Here is a 15,538-nt window from a genome sequence, read left to right on the forward strand (position 1 = left end):
CATGCAAGTCACTCGAATGATCTATTGTTACCGAGTGGCCTAGGATCTCTTGACCAGAATCTAAGTCTTGGCATTCGAGATCCACAAGCGTCCCATAATGGTAACAAGGATCACCCTAGGCCACAAGTAGCGGTGATGTTTGTAGTCTTTGTACGCTATCTTTAATTATAACCTTCACGTTAGGTGCGTATATACATATATATTCATTAATTCGATTTTAATTATAATTCCTATATATTAACTCATAAAAATACTTTTATAATTTTTAGTAACATATATTACTAATTATAACATGTTATTTATTTTTTTTTTAATTGCATATAATTTATAACATTATTTACATGTTTTGGTAAAAAATAAAATAATAAACCGAAGTAAAAAGTAAAAAGTAAAAAGTAAGAAGAGAATACTTACTAGTAGTAATTCTTCTAAGAGAGAATGAGAGAAATTTTGGTGTGAGTTTGAATGAGAAATGAGGGGTATTTATACTTGAAAAAATTAGGTAAAACGAATAAAATAATTAAAAGAAAAAGAAATATTTTAATTTTTAATGGGATTTTAAAATTCAAAAGTATTAAATGTTAAGTCATGAGATAATGCACAAAATAAAATAATAAAAGTAGTTTTTCCATTATAATTTTTTAATTAAAAAGTATTTTATTTATTTATTTATTTATTTATTTATTTTTTAAATTCATTTATTTTAAGGATTTTTTTTATATAAATAAACAAATTGTTTTAGTGTTTTTCTAAGAATATTTGTCAATATTTTTTTATTTAATTAATAAATACAAATTTTGCATAAAAATAATAAATAATTCGGTATTTTATATTTTTAATAATAATTATGATTTTAATTATTAAACTATAGTTTTAGTAAGTTTGTAAATATTATTACATTTATATATAATTGGATTTATTATATAGTTAAATATATAATACATTAACTAAATAATAAAAGTGATACAAAGTTTATATACTTAGTTAAATTATGTCAAATTATATAAATTAATAATATATTATTTATTTAAGCGTACATTGTTGACTAAAAATTACTATTCGGTCAATATTTAATTGTATATAACAACCCTTAATACATATAGTCAGGCAGATAACCCTAGGGTTAATTCAGTAAATTTAGAAGTCGAAAAGTGAGGGTTGTTACATGCCATCTCCAACTGAACTCACGAACGAGTTAATAAAATTAACCCAAAGGTCCTCAATTTGAATACCTGCACGTAAAATATTGTTCCAAACTCCAACATGTGAAATGTTAGATGAGTTTGGATCTAACAACCCACTACTTGCACCATAAATACTACGAATTACATTAACCCACAAGGTATCAGTTTCGGTTCTGAACCTCCACCACCATTTACCCCAAAGAGCTAAATTTTTACTTTTTAAGGAACTAAAATTTAACCACCGATGCCCATATGAAAGTAGTGCATTTTTCCATTTAACCCAAGAGATATTAGAACCCGAACCCGTCTCGCCCCAAAAGAAGGAACGCCTCACACTCTCTAAAAGTTTAATCACACATGGGGGGGCAAAACAACGAGATATAGTACAATGGAAGACTAGAGTGGACCACTTCGATGAGGACCAAACGTCCACTAATTGACAACGTCAGCATTCTCCATTCCGAGAGACTCTTTTTTATCTTATCAATAACCGGGCTCCAATCATTTAACTTATTCATTATCGCACCAATAGGTAGCCCAAGATAAGTAAAAGGAAAGTTGTCCTTTTGGCATCAAATGCTACGGGCTAATAAAGACACTTCCTCATGAGAGACCCCGACACCATATAGGGAGCTTTTATGAAGATTAACTTTCAGACCTGATGTAAGCTCAAAGCATTTGAGAATGTTCATAATGTTTAAGGTGTTTTTCCTATTCCAATCCTCAAAAAGATAATATCGCCCGCGTATTGTAAATGCGACATCAATACTCTATCATCACCAACCTCAATTCCTATAATAACCCATGATCACATGCGACTTTTGATAAGATATTCAAACCCTCCGATGCAACAATAAATAAGAACGGTGACAAAGGATCACCTTAACGTATACCCCTACCAAGGTTGAATTCACACGAAGGAGACCCATTTATCAAAATAGAGATAGATGCCAAGTTGATGCAAGTCATGATCCGTTTGATCTACTTAGAACTGAATCTCATGCATGTCATCACTTCCTTAAGGAAATCCCAATTTAAACTATCAAATGCCTTCTCGAAATCCACCTTGAATATAATGCCTTTTTGCCTCTTCCGCTTAAGGAATTTGATAGTCTCATTAGCAATCAAGTCACTGTCTAAATTGAATCTCCCCTTTATGAATGCACTATGTTCTTTTCCAACAAGATTTGGAATTACTTTCTTTAATCGAATAGCGAGAATTTTTGCAATTATTTTATAATAACTCCCGATAAGACTAATAGGGCGGTAGTCACCTAGTGATTGAGGATCTAGTTTTTTTGGAATCAAAGTAACGAATGAAGCATTACACCCCTTTGAAATTTCCCCGGTTTCTCAAAACCACTAATGGCCTCGACAAGTTCAAGTTTAATTATATTCCAGAATCTTTTGAAGAAACGAAAATTATAACCATCCGTTCCTAGTTCCTTGGAACTCCCACATTCATTCACCCACACTTTATATTTGGATTTTTTTTCTATGTCAATTCACAACTATAAGCTTCAGCTTAACTATTTTACCAAACACTTACAAAAAATAAGTTCGAGTTTCCTGCTAAAAATAATAAGCTATAACTCTAGCTAATTCGGCCAAACACTCCCATTGATAGATTATAATATAGATAGATTATAGAAGATTATAAATATATATGGATATGTTTGAGCAGTTGGGTCAACTATATTGCGATATCAATAATTAGCTTATCATATTCGTATATTTCTGTCATTTTTCAACTGAAATCAATATAATTAGGGTTGTAAATTTAGAAAAGTAGTCTAGATTACGCAAAATTATAATCGATGTTGTCACCTAGATTATAAATGTGCATAAGTTCCACTAGTTCATATAACAATCGTTAACAAGATCCTATTCAAAATACAACTTTTATGTGATACACGACATACATACTCTATCATGGACGCATTTGTCTTTATTTTTTGAAGTTGAAACAAAATTAATCTTTATTTTAAAACCTAAAGAAGAGAAAATTACACGGGGGGTCCCCGTGGTATGTTCGAAATAACAAGTGGAGTCCAAAAGAATTTTTTTCACCTTAAGGGGTCACTGTAGTTTGCATTAGTTTCACGGGGGGTCCAACGGCCTAACGTCCGTCAACATTTAACGTTTTTGAACCTCACATGACTTGCATACGAGAGTAGTTTCGTCTTTTGAAATTTACTGACTTCATACCTTATCCTTTTAACTCTCTTTCTTTCACTCTAAACTTTTCATCCACCTAAAAACTATTAACCCTAAATTGAAACCCAACAAAATCATAAACTCAATTAAAACCCACCATCCATCTCCAAATTTTTTAAATAAAAATCACGAATCAAACTCAAATTAATAAATATCATTATCTACCAAAACCATAAACCCTATTTCTTTTTGCAAACTCCATCTCTACTAAAAGCAATACTACTGAGAAACTGAATTGCATCACATAATATTGGGTTTCTTTAATTTTTCAATCTCCTTCATGTACACACATATTCAATCCAATGAGAAACATATATACACATTGAGAAACTCAATATGTGAATGGAATGAAGTAATGATGAAGAAATACAAGTAAGAGTGACGGTGTTTCAGCGAACACCATAACCGTTGACAATTTAAACACCACAACCATCGGTCATCACTCTCATTTCTTCTTCCCATTGCGTTTCAGATCCGATTTTGTTTCAGATCTTGTTGCCGAATAAATTGACGTCATCTTCGAGTGAGAAAGTTTGGTGGCACGATGGAATGATGAAGATTAAGTCTAGTCCGGTGATATATATTTTTCAGTTATTTGCGAACTCAATTTGTAAGTAAAATAAAGGGATGTCTATAAATTTTTTATTTTGGGTTTTCGTTGTTCTTAATCTTACGGATTTCAATTTGGGTTTCCAAATTGGGTTTCCATTATTTGTACTTCGATTTGAGGAATTGAGAAGAACACATCAGTGATTAGGAATACAGATCTGTACTCATTTAGGTGTTTAATCTTCAAAAACAAGAAACCCCTAAATTTTAGCTAAAAGATGAGAAGATGAAGGTGATAAATTTTTGATGAAATAGATTGATGATTAATAGATAAAGTAGATGAAAATGAGACCCTTAAATTTTATCTTATATCTGTACTCATGTAGAATTTTTTGTAATGATTGATGATGAATAAATGAAGGTGTGTCTGATGATGATAAAAAGGGAATAAAAAAGAAAAAGAGAAGAGAGAAAAGGAAATAATAGAGAAAGAAAGAAAGGAAAAAGAAAAGTGAAAAAAAAATAAAAGAGAGATTTTTTTAAAATGACCAATTTACCCTCATGTGCATTGCACATGATGTAATCCAACGGAAAAGTTAATAGCAGTTAGCGAATTGGATCCCCGTGAAACTATTGCAAACCACAGTGACCCTTTAAGGTGAAAAAAATTCTTTTGAACTCCACTTGTTATTTCCACATATCACAGGGACCCCCGTATAATTTTGTCCCTAAAGAATAATAAATCAAATACCATGTTCTGAACTCCTTTTTTATACGGAGTATAAAATAAAACACTCAGTAGAAAACAAATACCTTGTATTACAAACATTTATATCTTTTAGTTCATCACAACAACCCCTACCCACTATCGGTAGCTAATAAAAAAATTATAAGAAGATAAGAGTTAATGACAAAAGTTCAAGGACTAAATATTAAATAGTGACAAAAGACTTTCCAAGACGTTGAAATTAAATTCTATTTCAGCCCCTTAACTACGAGCAGTGTTTCCACCCACCCCCTTTTAAAACCGTAAAGGCTTTTATCCTCTATAAATACACTAGTTGTTTCCCTCTCATTTTTCTCACACGTAGGCTGCTCCTATTCGCCATTAATTCCGTTGTTCTTCAAACTAAAAAAAATGTCCACCGGCGACACCCAAGATCCCGCCGGCCGTATCTCCGGTATCAAATCTGCACTTCGTGTCATCCCTCATTTCCCAAAACCAGGTGAATTTTGAGTTGATTATTTTTCATACACTTTAATGAATTATGATGAAAATTGTTTCCGAGTATTTATTATTTTTTAATTATTACTCCGTATTTTTAATGATGATGGTTATTCAGGAATTATGTTTCAAGATATCACTACATTGTTGCTGAATCCAAAGGCGTTTAAGGACACAATCGATTTGTTTGTCGAGCGTTACAAAAATGAAAACATATCCCTAATTGCAGGTAAAAAAGTACTGTATAAGTATATTTAGTCTTTTTATTTTATATATAGGGCCAAATGTCCAATGCAGAACATATATGATTATGATGGAGTAATAAAATAAAATACATATAAAACACTATGGTAACATCTTGACATACAATGTTGTGTAAGCAATGGATTTTGAGTATCTTTTTCTTAATTTTTCTCTCCATGTACAATACAATACATACAATGTTTGAATTGGTTATTTACTTATAGATGTAAATTATATTGTATTTGTTAAAAATGAATCTTTTAAAAAATGGATAAACTTATGTAGGTGACTTTTTACTCGTGACTTAAATGATTTACACGTTTTTCTCACCTCAACATATGCTACTAGTAAGGTTTAACTTTAGACCTAGGATATCAAGACCTTAACCAATATATTACACTATGTTGAGATGATTTATTTATAAAACTCACAGTGATAAACATATAAATTTAAATAAACAATATTTCATGTCCACTAAACTTACGATGAAAATCACTGTCAAAATATACTGTAGAAATTGATGTTAGGTGAATTTTTAATGACATTTCATTGTAATGCAACTAAATGATGTTGTGGTATCATATGATATTGTTTGTCTTGGAGTGAAATGATGTAAGCATTTAATTGAATATTTTAATTTAAAAGTGGTTAACACTTAAAAGCTTATAGATAGTGGGATTTTGGAGGAGTGTGGAGGCTATTGATCGGTTTCCTGTATATCTGTTAAAATAAGTTTGTTTAACTTTTCATTCTATACTTTTCAATTTATTCATAACTTTTTTTTACAAAACTGATTTATTAAAACCTTATAAAGTAAAGAATACCATTTTTCAATAAGTTGTGACTATTATTTTTGTTTTACACAATTTACTTATGTCAATTGATTGTGAACACTTACTATGGGACGAAATGAGTACTTGTTATTAATTAGGTTTACGAATCTAAGAGAGATCTTTATTATTTGCTAAACCATGTGCAATATCTCTATCAAGATCCAAATTATGGGTGGGGGAAATGGTGGTTCATGTTATTTTGGGAAGAAAAAAAAAAAGGTGGGGCCTATGCAATGTGATGATGGGTATATTTGAATATATGAGGACACATCTTTTTTCATAAATTTGTTAGGTTTGGTTTCTTGACATTGTGGATTTTGTGAAGATTTGCAAACTGTTTTGGATTAGATGCTTTTAATTTTGAGCCTCAAATCTTGTAACTTTTCAACTTATGGGTGTCACTCACCCCACACTCTTTTATGGATCATGATGATTGTTTATGTTAATTTGTCATATTCTGGTAATCATTTATTATTGATACATCAAGATCATTTGTAAAAATGTTAGTTACAGAGTCTGGTGCATGTACCCAAATGTTAGTTACATATGGATATATGATTAATGTAGTAGAGTTCAAATATGTTATAATTCAGTAGGCTTATAACTACCTTTAGTAAATAGTATCTAATTAAAGAATAATAGAAAAGGAGAGAGAGAGAGAATGTATATGTGAAATATATTCATGAGAGTGCATCTTTTACAAACTACATCATCATGTATTTATAGTAAAAAAATAAACTACTATGCCATTTGGTAGGTGAGGTGTAGCCATAAAATTGGCACACATTATTTGACTTTCATAACACTCCCCCTTGGGTGACAATTTTTGTTTCATTAAGATCAATTACAAGCAAGTAGTACTGCCTCGTTAAAAACCTTGCTAAAGAAAAACCCAGTGGGATAAAAACTTTAGTCAAGGGAAAAAGAGTGCAGCATAGAGTTGACTCCCCCTCAAGTAGACATCATTGAGTCGTTAAATCTTTTTAACATGCCTCATGCTAATATTGTGAACACGCGTTCTGAAAATAGCAGTTGGAAGTGCTTTGGTGAAAAGATCGGCATAGTTTTTGCTGGATTGAACATATCTCATTTCATTCTGGTTGTCCTTGATGAGATCTTGAGTATGTGAGAAGAATATGAGGTTTTCATCTGAAACTATATCATCTAAATCTTTTATGTACAAGTTTAGCCCCTGTGATTTCTCTACAGTATTCTTCATGATTTGCTCAAACCGTTGTTTCAATTCCTATTTCCTTTCAGTCTTTTTCTGAGCCTTACCAACATACCATTCTTTTCCATCAAACTTATGACCGTTAAGACCGTCTATGGCTTTAGCGCCTCGTCTGAATTTATGTTATGTTCTATCTCTTTTGATACTCTTATTTCATTTGTACTATGCAAGCTGCATTATCTTCATAGATAGTTGTGGGGCTTTTATATCGTTCTAGTCCACAAGAATCAATAATGATTTGTGTCATTAATCTCAACTAAAAATATTCCCGAGTAGCTTCATGTAATGCAATCACTTTGGCATGATTTGATGATGTTGCAACAAGTGTTTGTTTTTGAGAACGCCATGATATTGCAGTACCTCCATTTAGGAATACATATCCATTTTGAAATTTAGATTTATGTGGATCAGATAAATAACCTGCATCTGCATAACCAACCAAATCTTGTTTTGATTTGTTAGAATAAAATAATTTTAAATCAGCAGTTCCTCAAGGGTATCGAAACATGTGTTTGATCCCATTCCAGCGTCATTTGATAGAAGCTGAGCTGAATCTTGCCAACAAATTAACTGCAAAAGAAATGTCAGGTCTTGTACAATTTGTAAGATACATAAGAGCTCCAATTGCACTAAGATATGGTAATTCTGGTCCAAGAATATCTTCATGATCTTCACATGGACGAAATGGATCAGCTTCAACATTGAGTGATCTAACAACCATAGGAGTACTTAATGGTTTTGCCTTGTCCATATTGAAACGTTTCAACATCTTTTCAGTATATGTTGTTTGATGTACAAGTAAACCATTAGGCATATGCTCGATTTTGCAAACCAAGGCAATACTTGGTTTTTCCGAGATTTTTCATTTCAAATTCTTTCTTTAGAAGTTGAATGGCTTCATGGATCTTTTTATTTATACCTATGATGTTAAGATCATCGACATAAACAACTTACAATCACATAACCGGACATTGTTTTCTTAATAAGAACATATGTGTAAATAAGATTATTTGTATACCCTTTTTCTTATCAAGTAATCACTTAATGGGTTATACCATTGTATCAACCCATACAAGAACCTTTGTGATTTAATGGAATATATTTCCGTATGTTTTGCATTAGATGCTTCTTATACATTAAACCCTTCATGTATATTCATGTGTATATCACTATCAGGTGATTCATTTAAATAAGTACTAAAAACTTCCATTAGATGCATTTCTAAACCTTTAGAAACTGCCAGGCTGATTAAGTAATTTCATCCATAACAGGAGAATAAGTTTCCTCATAATCAATTCCTTATTTTTGAGAGAAATCTTGAGTTACAATTCTAGCTTGACCTTGTAAGTTCATTTTTCTTATTTCCTTTTCGAATTAAAATTCATTTGTATCTCATACGTTTCACATCTTTAGGTGTGAGAACGATAGATCCGAAAACTTTTCTTTTATTGAGCGATTCAAATTCAGCTCGTATTGCTCTTTTCCAATTGATACCAATCATGTCTATTTTGACATTCCATGACATATTTGGTTCTAGATCATCATCATCATTCATGATGTCATATGCAACATTATATAAAAATATCTCATCAAGATTTTTCATTTCATTTCGGTTTCATATTATTGCATAACTTATTGCAATTTACATTTATCAATATCCTCTGCAGAAGGAGTATTGATTTGTGGTTCTTCTTGAACACTTTCTTTTACCTCATTATCAGCTGATTTTTCTTTTCGAGGATTTTTATCTTTGGAACCAATTGGTCTTCCACGTTTCAGACATGGGAACGACTCATGAGTGACATTATTGCCAGCTTTTGGAATTTCAATTAGAGCTGGAGCATTTCCTGCTATTATATATGATTTAGTCACTCTTTTGTATCTTTAAATGCATCACGTAATCGATTTGCAAGTTCTTGCATATGCATTATTTTTTGAACTTTCTTTTAGCATTCTTCTGTGCGAGGATCAACATACATTAATTGATGTCCACACTATGAAACATCATTTTATTTATATTTCATTTCTCCCCCTAATATAGGGAACAATATTTCATTAAAATGACAATCAGCAAAATGTGCTGTAATAACATCACCCATCATGGGTTCTTATGATTGAAGATATTTCATATCCAACATACATTCCCATCCTCCTTTGAGGACCCATTTTAATGCATTGTGGTGGTACAACTAGAACATACACTGTACAACCAAATGTTCTAAGGTGGGAAATATTTGGCTCTCGACCAAAATTAAGTTGGTAATGGAGAATACTTATGACTTGCACTTGGTTTAATGCGAATTAATATCGCATCATGTAAATTTACATGTCCCCATATAAATATTGAGAGTTTTGTACTCATTACCAATTGTCTAGTTATTAGCTGCAAACGTTTATCTATTGATTCAGCTAAACCAATTTTGTGTATGCACATGAGCAACTGGATGTTCAACAACAATCCCTGAAGACATAAAATAATCATTAAATGTTTGAGATGTTAACTCACCAGCATTATCAAGCCTCATCCTTTTAATGGTGTAATCAGAATAATGTGTTCTTAATTTAATAATTTGTGCAAGAAACTTTGCAAATGCCATATTATGGCTTGATAACTCACAAACATGAGACCATCCGCTAGATGCGTCTATTAGAACCATGAAATATCAAAATGGTTCACATGATGGATGAATTGGTTCATATATCTTACATTGAATTCTTTCAAGAAACATTTGTGATTCTTTTTCACAATATACTTTTCATTAATCACCATATGTGCTTTCCATTAATCACTATATGTTTTTTTTTTTTTTAGTCCTGTAACATTAATATTAAAATTTAACATAAATAATTACAGTAATAATTAACAGATGGTTAAAAAGACTACTCATCTCATCTGGTACAACCGCAAACGATTCATGTAACTTTTTCCTAAGTATAGGTTGAATACATTTCCATTGCCTGGCGGTCTCCCCTTTAAAATTTGTGTGGTTTAGTAATGACTTTGAAGAAGAAGCTATACAATTTTTTTATTACGTAATAGTTTAATAGGAAAATACAAAATTAATGTTACACGTCACAAATTAACCATATATGGCAACTACGGGGTAATAACATACATGATGTATAAGCCACTTAATTATTAATAATCATGATAATAATAGGGAAATGTGTGTTTGCCATTTTACTTTTTATTATCGTGTGGCAAATGTCGTTTAAGGCTTTCGGTCAAACAAAGTAGAAAGTAGCAAGTTGATATAATTGGGGCCTAATTCCTAGTTAATCATAATCATTTTTGTAAAAAGTTCGATTACTCCCCGATTAATTTCTGATTACACATTTTTAAAAGCAGTTCGTTTCGATTTTTCATAATTCATTTAATCAATCTGTCAACGTCGATTAATGGGTAAATATAGAAGAAACCCATCTTTATAATAACTATTTAAATTTGTTCATTTGGTTCACATACTCTAAAGTTCTAGATTAAACTCATATTAAAAATGTTAACCAATGTTGACTTTGACCGTAAAAGAATTTCATAATAACATGAGTTAGAATTTACGTGTTTAATTACACTAAACTTGGATAACCGTGGCTGCCTTATGGTGGCTACGCCCTGATCCACCACATCCAAGTGAGAGTAATCTACGTAAGAAAATAATTCGTTATTATATTCTAGATGTTATCCTAAAGTTCAAGATAGGTGACAAGAAATGTTCATGTTAATTAAAAGCAATCATTAAAGAAAAATTAAGCCAAGAACAGGGCAAATAGGTAAAAAGATATACTCCGTAAAAAGAAGACTTTTAGATATGTTTGTTATAATTAGGGATAGCACCTGCGGGTCGTGGATGCAGATTCATTGGATCCATCACCCGTATTTGCGGATTTTTTTTTCTGGCGTGAACCATACAACAACCAATAACCTTACAACATCACTAACCTACCATCTTCGAGGTTCGATGATTTCTACTTCCGTTCTTTTTTTTAAATCAAATAACTGGAAATTTGGATTTTTTTTTTTTAAGAAACATCCAATTGAATCCTTTTTCGTTGAAACAATTTGACTATATTTTTAACTCCCCATTATTAAACTGACCATTTTGATGCACACTCTTAAAATAATTTGTTTTTTAAGTTTTATTATTCAACCTCCTTTTTTCAACGGTCACGTTTTTAACAAAACATTTGACAAGTTTGGAAAAAAGTTTTTTTTACTTTGCTTTCCCCCTTTCTGTAAAACTCATTTAAACACTTTCTTTGTTTTTTTTTAATATAGCACTTTTTACAATTTGCGCAAACGTTACTAATACCCGATAGCCCCACTCTTATTGCTATAGCACTTTTTATACTTATTGGGGTGAGACACATGCTGCTTTTACTATTTACAATTTAGACACAAGTACCAACTAAAACTATGCTATACCCGGCTATGTCCGACTAAGTCCCTACAGTGATATTTTTAGGTGCTGCGGCATGCTTTGTTATTGGGGGTAGGCCTATCGGGAGTAACGTCCCCGATACATTTGATGTTATCGTTGTATTGCTTGATAATGAAATTAAACCGACAAGTAGAACTAACTTGTCATGGGGCAAACTTGAACGTTTAGTCTAAATATCACGCACTGGCATAACTTTTTGATCCTGCGGGAGATCAACCTTACAAATTAAATCTTGTGGTCTAAAACAAACGGTCAAACTTATTTGTTAAACCTATGAACTTCACTCAACCTTTTGGTGTCTCATTTAAACACTTACTTTGCTGATAACGTGTTATAATTCAGGTGGTATAATCGACCATATATAACTTAAATAACATAAATATAAATGTTAGTAGTCCAAAATTTGATATATTCGAGTCTGAAAATTATTAATAATTTCATACCTTGATTAGTGACTCGTGACCGTTTGAGATATCCTTTGATTACACTAAGCTTTTCGTGCTGATAACGTGTTATAATTCAGTAGGCTTATAACTACCTTTAGTAAATAGTATCTAATTAAAGAATAATAGAAAAGGAGAGAGAGAGAGAATGTATATGTGAAATATATTCATGAGAGTGCATCTTTTACAAACTACATCATCATGTATTTATAGTAAAAAAATAAACTACTATGCCATTTGGTAGGTGAGGTGTAGCCATAAAATTGGCACACATTATTTGACTTTCATAACAAAAAGTTGGATTTTTTATTTTTTTTTTACTTATATTTGTTTTTGCTACCTACTTTACAGGTAATCATAATTTTTTTACAAAGGGAAGTTGACTTTAGGCATAATATTTTGGCCAAAGTCCAAATTGGCAGATTCTGATACAAGTATTCTATCAAAATTTTATTGTTAAACAAAGTTTCTATAGTAATATTTCTTGTTTATTTTGTATTCACACAACATATATGTTTGTTATGGACTCATGGACTATTAAAATGTAGTCCCTTTGTTGATCTGCAATAATTACAGTGCCTTTTTTAGGGATATATGACATTTTTAGGAAAACAAATTACCTATAGGTCCCATTATAATCATGTTAAAAGTTGTTGTAATCACTTTTTTCACTTTAATTTTGGACTCATTCTTTTTGTATAAAAATTTCAATGATTGTGATAACTAGGAAAGTAAATGGATGTCAATAAACTGAAATTTTTTTTTTTTTTTTTTTTTTCCTTTCTGTAGAGACTTTTAAAGATGTTTGATTTGTTCCAGGAATCGAGGCTCGGGGCTTTATATTCGGTCCTCCCATTGCACTTGCAATAGGAGCAAAGTTTATTCCACTACGAAAGCCAAACAAGTTACCTGGTATGTTACACTTGTAACGAACTTAGATTTCGAAAGACTTTGAAAATTATATGTGAGATGAAAAATTGTGAGGTTTATTATAGTAACTATTACAGGTGAAGTGATATCAGAAAAGTACATATTAGAATACGGGTCGGATTGTCTTGAAATGCACGTTGGAGCAGTTCAATCTGGGGATCAAGCTGTGGTTGTTGACGATTTAATCGCTACTGGTGGGACCCTTTGTGCTGCAATTAACTTACTTGGTACACTTCATTTATCAAACTACAGACTAGAGGTGGTATAATGGGCGGGTTGAGTAATGGGTGGTGAATTTAAAAAATGGGCTGTTTTTGGTACATGTTGAAATTGGTTGGGTTGACCTGTATACCAGTAATTTCTAGTATGTAAGGTCCTAAAGTTACTTTCGAATAAATAGTATTTACTGCTTTCACACTTTTGACCCGTTAGAAATAAAACATAATGTGGATCAACCCATTCATGAGTAAAAAATGGGTCGATGTTTATCCCTGTATTGATAATGATTCCTGTTATCTTCTACATCTGCAACTTTAATATCATTATCAGTATTAAAGATTAAAGAGACACGTGGACAGGTTTCAAGGTTTATTTAGAACCCATGAAACGTTAGTGGTCGTATTGATAGGTTTATTTTGTTTGTCTTCGCTGTATTATGTTAGGGTGTGTTTGCTTAACTCTTAGATAATTGTTCAACGCTGAATGTTGAACCATTCAGCGTTCAACACGTTTGTTTCAGACCTCTGAGTGACATATGGTACTGAATGGTTCAACATTATTCAACATTCATTGCAGAACCATTCAGAACTGAATAGTCTCTTAACCATTAAGCACCTAAATTTTTACTAATATAATCTTTAAATTATATCAAAAACTCATATTAAAAAACTACATTGTTTTTTATTGATGCAAAAGGTTAATAAGGTAATTTTACATCATTCATATTGTTCATTCAAAATGATTATCAAACAAGTTACTGTCATTCAGAATCGACTTCATTCCAAACTTTTGAACCATTTTTGAACCGTTCAATGCTAAATCATTCAGTTTTATAAAACACAACCTTAGTCGATCAACCAATAGGTTTTGTTTCATGTCGTAAATGCTCAATTAATATGTCGGTTTATTAATAGTTGTAATGAGTATGTGGATCTTTACCTTCAAAAGTAACACACACATTAGACCTCAAATTTATTTGTTTTCCAGAGCGAGCAGGAGCTGAAGTCGCCGAGTGTGCTTGTGTAATCGAAGTACCAGACTTAAAGGTACGCCTACGTTCACAACTTTAGAATAGTGTAAGTAAGAAAATGATGTCTTATATAGATAAATCCCTTTTAAAAAATATGGGGATGTATTCTTGTTTGTTGTTTGATCAACTGATTATGATATTGTAGGGCCGTGAACGATTGAAATTGCACGGGAAGCCATTGTATGTACTTGTTGAGTCACAACTTGAGCCAACTTCAAAATGACACAATGATTGAGGAAAATGTGTACATCAGAGGGGTCTTATTGGACCCAAATCTCTTTTGAAAATTTCTCAAGTAGTGAATTTTGTTGATAAAGTCTTCATGGCTCAGACTACAAGACATTTAGATTCTTTTTTATCTGGGTGAATTCATATACAGTTTTACTTCAGAATGATAACAATGAATTTGATTTTTTTCTTCTATCCATAATATTAATATTAATATTTAATATTTAATATTCAATATTTATAATAAGATTGTCTTATATATCAGATGTACACCAATTACTAGTACATAACATCATCATATCATACACTTTTTAATTTTGCAGAATATAATAAACTTTTAAGCCAACTTAACTACGTTTTTGAAGCTCAATACATTAACTTGACCTTTACATCACTATACAAAAAGTTAGCAAGTAAGTTTATTTCAAAGGTACTATAGGGTTATTATTAGCCTTGAAATCTATTGGGCCGAAAATAATCAGTTATTTTAGATGAGTCTACTTTCACACTCCGTACTATTCTGTACGATAAAAATAAATAAAAAAATGGACTGATATTGTTGTTTAATAGATTTAACAAAGCTGTAATGATAATTGTATTGATCGGTTTTCTGTTTAAACTTGAATTGATACAATTGAATTGCTGTTCATGAATACATATAACTTGTGTTTTATATACTGAAACTAACAGCTATTTCTATAATTGGGATGGTTCCAATACATCTTTTGGAGCCCCCTTTTACATTTGAAGTAAGTAAACAGCAGGTG

The 15,538-nt window shown here is 31.3% G+C and overlaps 1 protein-coding gene across 2 annotated transcripts; it reads left to right on the forward strand.

Moving 5' to 3' along the window:
- Positions 1-5,045: 5,045 nt before the first annotated feature.
- Positions 5,046-14,964, forward strand: LOC139863649 (adenine phosphoribosyltransferase 4-like). Of its 2 annotated transcripts, XM_071852261.1 has the most exons (6): positions 5,046-5,176; positions 5,294-5,404; positions 13,184-13,276; positions 13,372-13,521; positions 14,501-14,559; positions 14,689-14,964. In XM_071852261.1, the coding sequence occupies exons 1-6, from the start codon at positions 5,089-5,091 to the stop codon at positions 14,764-14,766; spliced, it is 579 nt and encodes a 192-aa protein (XP_071708362.1). In that variant the 5' UTR covers positions 5,046-5,088; the 3' UTR covers positions 14,767-14,964. The 2 variants fall into 2 exon arrangements, with proteins under 2 accessions (XP_071708362.1, XP_071708366.1); XM_071852265.1 differs by lacking the exons at positions 5,046-5,176; positions 5,294-5,404 and adding an exon at positions 6,575-6,711.
- Positions 14,965-15,538: the final 574 nt, after the last annotated feature.

Source organism: Rutidosis leptorrhynchoides, chromosome 1 (assembly GCF_046630445.1).
Source record: "Rutidosis leptorrhynchoides isolate AG116_Rl617_1_P2 chromosome 1, CSIRO_AGI_Rlap_v1, whole genome shotgun sequence".
Lineage (NCBI taxonomy): Eukaryota > Viridiplantae > Streptophyta > Magnoliopsida > Asterales > Asteraceae > Rutidosis > Rutidosis leptorrhynchoides.

Bases quoted from the DNA above. Each gene is read 5' to 3' on its own strand.
- LOC139863649 (XM_071852261.1), top strand. From the start codon at position 5,089: ATGTCCACCGGCGACACCCAAGATCCCGCCGGCCGTATCTCCGGTATC. The intron at 13,522-14,500 runs GTACACTTCATT...TTTGTTTTCCAG, and splicing joins TGCTGCAATTAACTTACTTG to AGCGAGCAGGAGCTGAAGTC. The intron at 14,560-14,688 runs GTACGCCTACGT...ATGATATTGTAG, and splicing joins TCGAAGTACCAGACTTAAAG to GGCCGTGAACGATTGAAATT.